The following is a 9,081-nucleotide window of genomic DNA, read 5'->3' as shown; positions in this document are numbered from 1 at the left end:
ACATATTATTTTATTGAACACCTTATGTGAATTTATAACTATGTTTGACTATTATTATTATTATTATATATATATAATATTAGATGTACAGTTGAGATGTACAGTACCATCATGTCCTTTATTCTAACACTGTATTTACCTTTCTTTGATTATTTATATATAACTTAACGGTGTTAACGGCTATCTTCATTACTGTATATATATATATATATATATATATATGTATATATAATATATATATAAATATATATATATAGTTGAATATATGTATATATATAAACACGTTATATTTTCATTGCGGATTTTTTGGGCCCAGTACAGACTCTAAAAGCATACATTTTCTTTTAGTTTTATAGCGTATGCGGATTTTATAAGTCCGCAATGACGATATAACGTGTTTATATATATGTATACAAGAAATTCAATTTGGAAAGAAACCATATATTATGTGCTGATGTTATTTGGAGATACAGTCAAAAGTTTTCAAAAAAAAAGCATTAAATAAGCTCGAAAAATTTTGTGACACATGGGACTCAATATGAATGTAAACTAAAATAATGGTATTTAGGGAAATTTCAAAAATGATATCAGAATGTTGAAATGGAAGTTGATACATCATACACATATCTAGGAGTTGTGTTTAAATTAATACGGTCAATGGAATAATACAATAGAATGCAACTGTCAAAAAGGCAATAATGTATGATATGAGTGCGAAATCCAGAGAAACATACAAATTCGAAAATGCGCTACTCTACTTTATTAACACTTCTTCAAAACACACTTAACACAATATCTGCGTTTATTGCTAACAGACAAACTCGTTAATTAGATTACCAACGTTCCTAAATGGTAGTCGTCGTATTTACAGTGTAAAATAATATAGTCTAAAATATATACATTTTGATCTACTGCGGCTACATATTATATTCTCTTAAATCATCAATAAATCAGAACTTAAATTATCTACCAATAAATATATGGGATAAACGCTTTGATGTAAAAATAATATTACCAATTTCAACATGTTTCAATAAACAATTCTTAATTACATGTAAATTAATTAATTCTAGGAAATTACACCTACTCATTAATATACGGGTGTGAAATTCAGAATTTTAAACGTAGAATACTGTTTTTGGTTTAGGAGTTATTAAATTAGAGGTCGAGAATGGTAGATGGAATAAGATTTCACTCCAGTGTCGTTTGTAGTAGCTCTGTAATTTACGTTCAATCGAATATGAATTCCATTTTACATTGATTTGTCCTTTCTTTTCTCAGATCAGAAATCGATTTAATCCAAAATTGAATTATACTCTTCCTTGAATTTACAAATTTTTTTTAATTATTATCTAACATAAATTTAACACAAAAAGTACAATTTTTTGTTTAATTTGCTGATGTTAACGGCTAATTACAAATCTGGTGTTTCCTATAATATATCGACAAATAAATAATTTTTTTAAATGTTTCAATTAATATATTTTACACTTTTCTAAAGACATTGTATAGTAAATTAAGTGAATTTTGACTCTTGCTCAACGCCAAATTTTCAAATTATACTTTTTATTAAAAAAAATGTAAAAATAGTAAAAAAGTTTTAATAAATTTTGAGCATTGTATTTTTGTGAAGCTGGGTGGTTGAGGTTCTCATGCTAACGCAATAGTGATTAGGTTTGCTTTTGAGTTCCTTTCAAACAACTTGGTGGATTGTTTACCGTCTTGACAATAAAAAATAAGAATAATTAAGAGAATTGATTATTTGGCAACACTGGATCTTTATTGTATATATTAATAATATTATATATTGATGATGAGTAAAAACCCCTATTAGGGGGAACATAGACAATAAATTGAAACGTAAAATTTGATGGTACAGTATTATTACTTAATTATTACTATTCTATAAATGTTGGACGCCGTATCCCAGGTTACACATAAACTTACATTCTAAATATTCATTTTAATATAGCTATTATTATTTTAACAAACAGTTTTTAATTACATGCAATCATCTAAATTATTTAATTCTAGGAAATTACACCTACTCATCTGGTACCGAATCAAGTATTAAATTTGTGTTTTATTACTTTTTTTGCATCGAATTTTAGGGAGTGAAAGTAAATGTGTTGGCTTCATTCATTGGTTCGTTTGTCGTTCGTTTGTCCATCTGTCCGTTCTGTTGAATTCATTTATTTTATGCTTTCCTAAGGCTCCCTTCTTCCATCGTCCATATTGATCTTCCATCCATCAAGCCATCCATTTATCTATCCATCATGCATGCATCCATCTATCCATGTATCTCATCCCTGGATCTCATCCATCCGCACACCATCAGTTAATATTTTTTTTAAATTTATTCTTATGAAATGAATAACAAAACCTTTGTCAGCAAACATCTTCAACTTTTTATATAAGCCGTTATACACTTAGGCCTATATATTATAAAATAATATGCTAAGACTTTTGTGACTGTATCGCTCTGTCACAAGAATAGGGACGCTGGCATAGTGCATCGAAAACCTGGTCCGAATTTTGGTTTGGGTCGGATGTGAATGCAGCCTTATTTAATGAAGATTACTCTTGGCCTAGTTTATCATTGTTTCTAAACTCTGTTTTGCAACGGTCTACTTCTGGAGTTAAAATTTAAATTTTGCCTGTTTGTCGATTCTGTTTTACAGCAAAATGTTGATTTGATAGCTGATCGAAAACTACTTGACATGAGTGCATAAATAAATGGATTAACGCAGCTATTAGATACTCTAAGTAGATTAGCAAAAAAGAACCAGGGTGTCGCGGAAAAATAGTATCCATTGTTTAAAATCAAAAAACGCAAAATTGCACTCGGTGACGTCATGCCCAGAAGCTAACAAAAACTTGTGACTCAAATACATATTTCAGGTGCTACCCTTTCTATTTGTTTTTATTAATAAAATAAGTGATACTCACTTCCTTAATTGCCACTTGCATGTTGGTACCTTCATTGTAGAACTCTCCTCTAATATATATGTACGCTGAAGAATACAATTTAATTATTTATAATAACAATAATAATAATAATTATTATTATTATTATTATTATTATTATTATTATTATTGTTGTTGTTGTTATTATTATTATTATTATTATTATTATTATTATTATTATTATTATTATTATTATATATATTAACATATTATTGTTAACAATTGTAAACGCATTTCATTCAATAAGCTAGATTATATTCCTACCTTTTTTGGATTTCTGAGAGAATTTCCTGTGGACACGTTACTTTGATTGGACTCCTGTAAACGATTACTGCGTATTCTTTTAATAAGTGTTACAGCTGTAATGATGCAAGATACTACAACGATGACTGCCGGAATTATAAATTGTGTTGTAGGATGCCACTCGTCAAACTCGTCATTTACATAAGAATATATAATGACTGGCTGCAGAAATATAACATATATTTGTTATTGGTTAACAACTAAATCAATTTTATAGACAAGATGCACACTATGTGGAATGACCAACATAGGTGCATGGTATTTACTATTTAGCGACATGTTCAGCGGCATTTTTACGGAGGGAAGAAGAGCACTTGGAGTGCACGCCAACCAAAACTCTTGATCCCAACAGGATCCGCCACTAGAAAAATTTGGAAAGTAACGTCCCTCACTTTAATCATCGAGCTTCCTACTTATTGCCCCAAAAACCAATATATAACTCCTATAGATACACCACTGAACACGTTTAAACCGAATGATGTAGGCCTACATAAAACCTATTCTACACAACAATGAAAGATTAACATGTTGAAAGTGTATGAATCATTATTGTCATGCGTCCTAGGCCTATTTTTGTTACTCGGCACTAAATTGGTAATTTATTCAACTTATTAACTACTATTTATAAAAACAATGGCAATTAATCAACGGGCTACTTACATGAAAATCTAGAAAAACATGAATTGAACACAAGATTGAAATCACCCAGATACCGGCTGTAACTAATAGTTTTCTTTTGAAAGTGATGACAGTGCGAACTCTGAGTGGGTATTTCAAAACGAAACATCTTAAAATAGAAGAACAATAATCAAACTTGAATATAGCAGTCTCATAATGTTGAAGGATAATAAACTTATAGACCTATATAAAGTACAGGCAAAGATACAAATACAAAGCTGGCGCCTAGGCCTATATACATTTTATACCAACAGAAAGAGATCGTGGTCCATTATTAGGCGAGCAGGCTAAGCCCAAATGGACAACTACAGAAATTATATAATTGGAAATCGCAGCGGGCCTACTACCAGCTATTTTTATTTTCTGAAAATGTAGGTCTTTGAATTGTATACAACTACCAAAATTCCCGTTGGGGTAGGCTACCTCAAAATGACGCATTTAAAATGGCCGATAAACTTGAAATTATTGTTTCAGCTAAAGTAAGATTAAAGTAACATTACTCAAACAATTATTTCAATTATACCTGAAATGTATTTCTAATATTCTTTATATAAACAATTATTTTTGATTTTTATAGAAATGACAATTGTAATTACTATAGTAACAATTGCTTTGCATATTAAATATCTTTTTGTGTGTACAAACCTATATTTAATATAATGATAGGCCTATGATAGAAATTATAGTTTTTTTTTGTATAAATTTTTCAAAATAATTATTTTAAAGTAAATTTTATGTCAAACCGGAAAAATGCAAAGTAATTTTTGTTAGCAACGAATCTAAGTCATCAGAATTGTAGTTAATTTTGTAATTAGAGAGAATTAGAACCCCTCAGTTCGGAGAGACCCCTATTCAAGGGACAGTGTTTGGCTTCAAGTCAAAGGAATAGGCCTATATGTATGTTAATACTGCTACCAATCTATATTCAGGTGACAATTTTGTTAGTCATTTATGTGAACGCTTAAGGAGTTCACTGTGCTTAAGAATGAAACTGAAGATGTAGAACTTCCCTTATTCAATACATAAAGACAAGCAATGATTTCCAATTACCAAGGTTGCTGTATATTGAATACAAAACACTTCATTTTGTCACCAATATTACGGCGTACCAAAACCTACAGTCAATGTTCTTTTGTTTTTTTGAACCAGCTTCCAAATTACATAACTTCTTCCAACTCTATTTGCAACTTTACGTCGCAGCTTAAGACCAATTTATTTTTTCCGGTGGCTTTTCACATGCGTTGCGCCTTTGATCTTCTTTGGAACTGGCGCCATATAAATTCGAGATATTATTATTAATATTATAATTAATGACATGTTTTTCAATACAAATTTAATGTAAGTTATTAATGATAATAATTTCAATAGAAATAATAACAACTATTATTATTATTATTATTATTATTATTATTATTATTATTATTATTATTGACATATATTTAGTCTTTATTTATAATTAACATTATTATTATTATTATTATTATTATTATTATTATTATTATTATTATTATTATTATTATCGTATCTAGTTACTATAATATAACAATAACTAGAGATACTATGTTCAATAGAACATGAACCCAGTCATTTTTTAAGAGATAACCACTGTTACCTTTAAGCTCAACCTGTGTGAACACCCCATGTTTGGTAGGAGTCTGTCTAATGCAATTGGTCCAATCATTACTCACTAGAAACCATAATGAAAACTTTTACTCTATTTGCGACAAAAGCTCATTCAGGTAAATTTGACCACATCTTATGCACGAACGCACGAACGCACTAACCGCAGAAAACTCGAAATTCGTAGCTGCTATTGGCCTTAAGCGCGTGACGTCATTCATAGACAGGGTAAAAACAGTTCTGAATACAAAATTGTAAAGAAAAATTGATTAATGGTTATTTAAGCAACCAGCATGGAACTTACATGGTAAACGAAAGCTTAATTTATGAGTTACAATTGACCGATCACCCCGAAGTTTAGCGACCTGTCGTTGCAGAGTTATGGTAAAAAGAAGCAGGAATTATACCAAAAAACACTCTAATTTTAACCTTTTTCCTGTGCAAAAGCATAAGAGACAGTCAATTTTGAAAGAAAAATGATCATTCAATTTTGCATTAATTTAAAAAATATATAGATGATTATAAAGCTTTAAAACATCTAGTTTCATAATCCGATTGCCCCAGATTGCCAAATGAAACCATTAAAATTATATAGTCGATTTTGTGAGAAAAGGGGTCCGGTTTTGACTCATTTACTGTGTTAAAGTGTGCAGTGAACCGTTCAGTGAGCAGATGTCCTCAAGTTTTCAATATGATTTAATAATTTTTACTATAGTGACCCTTGTGACTTTTGACCTATAGGTGAAGAGTCGCTTTTCATGTTTAGAAGGTCCTAAGGATCATTCCTGGTAAATTCGAGCTCAATTGGAGTTTTTTGAAAATTTGACCCCGATGACCCCTATGTTACCCTGATCCCAGACTGGGGTGTAGGAGGTGTGGCCGGTTCTTAATGACGAAATTTGATTGAATTTCGTCCAATGGTTTGCCATTAGTAGTATTTTGAAATGTTACTAGAGAGAAGAAAAAATAACACTTTAATGACCTTTGACCGTAAATCTCTGAACACCATAAAGATCCTACCTAATGCCAATACATATGTGATATTATTATTAATATTATTATTAATGACATGTTTTTCAATACAAATTTAATGTAAGTTATTAATGATAATAATTACAATAGAAATAATAACAGCTATTATTATTATTATTATTATTGACATATAATTAGTCTTATCAAAATTAATATTATTATTATTATAGTATCTAGTTACTATATTATAATAATAATAATAATAATAATATAATTATTATTGTAACTATTATAATAATAATTATAATTATGAAAATTATAATAAATGTAGTGATTGTAAAGATTATTATGGTTATGATTATAATGATTCTAATAATTATAATGATTATAATAATTATAATAAGAATAAGACAACAAATTTGTCAATGATCGACTAACCTACAGTATTGGCAGCAATACATAGAACCATTAGTCCAACAAAGTAGTTTGCTTAATAATAAATAATAATAATAATAATATTATATTATTATTTTTATTATTATTATTATTATTATTATTATTATTATTATTATTATTATTATTATTATTATTATTATTATTATTATTATTATTATTATTATTATTATTATTATTATTATTATTATCATCATCATTATTATCATTACCAAAATATACTGCATTACCACAAGATAGCGTATAGCTGATCTATACTTACTTACGGTTATCCTGTTTTGTCTTTTATATACTTCACGAAATATTCAACTTTATTTTAATTTCCTCTTTCCACTTAAAATTGACAAAGAATTACCTTACGACGTTTCAGTGTGTATCTCCCCCCCCCCCCACACACACACACCCCACCAACACACACACAAACACACCTAATGGATCTACTACTGTTTCGTGTCAGAGACCAAGGTGTAATAACATGTATACTCAACCAACAAACTTGAAGGACCGTCTGGATATGTTAAAATATGTGATAATTTGTACGTCCACAAATCTTATTTATGCAATAATTTTCCAGAAATGCATTACATTGGAGAAACCAAAAGGCGACTGGCTGATAGAATAACAGAACATTTAAGATCAATTAGACTAGCACTACCTGGATGCCCAGTTGCATCCCATTTTAGGACAGGACATAATGTTGATAATAATTTTGTAGTTACTGGAGTCAAACTTTGCAACACTACTGATACATCTAGGAAATTTTTAGAGGAAGAATAATTTTTAAACTTGGGACTATGGCACCTACGCTTATTAATGTATTATTTAATTCATTTAGATTATAATTCAGCGGGTATATCATTGTACATGTATGTCTATATTCATGGATTATTATGACATATATTCATAGGCCTATCTTATATAATTTGGTTTACCAGCTGGTATCTTTAGATTGGTTCGTCATACATTGTACACCCTGGTGGCTATTGTTTTTACACTATTGGATCGGGCATTGCTATTGTTGTAATTTTGGCCATTGTATTGTTTAAATTTTGCTTTTGTTTCTATGATTACCAGCCCATCATTGACCAAGCATGTCTTTATGTTCATGCGTTCTGTTTAAATAATATTTCTCATTGGTCAGTTTATCATAAGCTTTACTTATCCCAATATAGTGGAACATCCGTTCGAAATGCATTGTAAGTACACGAAGAGCAATTATGGTTTAAGTCATTTAAATATACTTTCCAACAAATGAATGTAGTTGATTGGCTTAATAAAACCAGCGAAAAATCATTCCTCTCTGATTATATTAAATTTAAAAGGATTCCTAAAATGGAAAGTTACCTCCTAACTAAAACTGATTTTTATGGTGCTCAACTTAAGTTTAAGGCACGCTCTAACCATGGAGAAAATAAAATATTTTATTTTCTCCATGCTCTAACTCACTTCAACTTGAAATAAAAGCTAGTAAGTGGGATAATAATAATCCTGGTACATGCTTACTGTGTAACAATGGTATTGAAGACTTGCGACATTTTCTGTTTATTTGTAATAAGCTTGAAGAAGTTCGGTTATCTGAGCACGAAATTTTAGTGAATAAACTTTATGATTCAGGCTTATCTGAGTTATGTAATCAGATCCTTACAAAGGATACTGATGCATTTCTTATCCTTATGTTAGGCGGAGACTGCACAGAGTTTATTCCTAATCTACCCAATCACTTAATTGACTTGGCTCATTTGATTTTTGATGATTTTTGTAAATCTTATATTAAGAAGGCATGGGCAAAAAGAATTGAGATTAAAAATGGTGCTATGTTATGATTTTTATTATTATTATTATTATTGATATTATTATTATTTTTATATGACTTTTTTTTTTGTATTGATTTGCATCTCACTATGTATTTTATTCTGTTAATTTTAAAGCACCATTATTGTGATGACTGCCTTAATGTTTTGGTTAGACTTTTTACTTCATGCTCTTTTATTGTATATTCCTTTGTTTGGTTTTGTGACTTTCTTTGTACATTTCATTTTGTTACTTTGGATGCACCATTATTGTAATGGGTGCCGCTGTTTTAAAAGC

The 9,081-nt window shown here is 29.3% G+C and overlaps 2 protein-coding genes across 3 annotated transcripts in view; one reads left to right on the top strand and one right to left on the bottom strand.

The window, feature by feature from the left end:
* Window positions 1-745: 745 nt before the first annotated feature.
* The window catches only part of LOC117101694, an 8,634-nt gene continuing 298 nt past the window's right edge, over window positions 746-9,081 (bottom strand). Inside the window, exons 1-4 of one of the 2 annotated variants that reach the window (XM_033241729.1) lie at window positions 8,497-8,544; window positions 3,931-4,057; window positions 3,232-3,432; window positions 746-2,361 (exon numbers count right to left, since the gene is read on the bottom strand). In XM_033241729.1, coding sequence (XP_033097620.1) covers window positions 2,335-2,361; window positions 3,232-3,432; window positions 3,931-4,057; window positions 8,497-8,528 — 387 coding nt within the window. In that variant the 5' untranslated portion in view covers window positions 8,529-8,544 and the 3' untranslated portion in view covers window positions 746-2,334. Of the gene's footprint in view, window positions 2,362-3,231; window positions 3,433-3,930; window positions 4,058-8,496; window positions 8,545-9,081 lie in introns of those variants that run through there. The other variant, XR_004444303.1, reaches the window with a different exon arrangement.
* On the top strand, window positions 8,208-8,851 carry LOC117101693. The gene is made up of 2 exons (XM_033241728.1): window positions 8,208-8,394; window positions 8,436-8,851. The coding sequence occupies exons 1-2, from the start codon at window positions 8,245-8,247 to the stop codon at window positions 8,814-8,816; spliced, it is 531 nt and encodes a 176-aa protein (XP_033097619.1). The 5' UTR covers window positions 8,208-8,244; the 3' UTR covers window positions 8,817-8,851.

Source organism: Anneissia japonica, unplaced genomic scaffold (assembly GCF_011630105.1).
Source record: "Anneissia japonica isolate Jap-2015-1 unplaced genomic scaffold, ASM1163010v1 scaffold180_len884964_cov147, whole genome shotgun sequence".
Classification (NCBI taxonomy): Eukaryota; Metazoa; Echinodermata; class Crinoidea; order Comatulida; family Comatulidae; genus Anneissia; species Anneissia japonica.
This window is presented reverse-complemented; position numbering and strand designations above follow the sequence as displayed.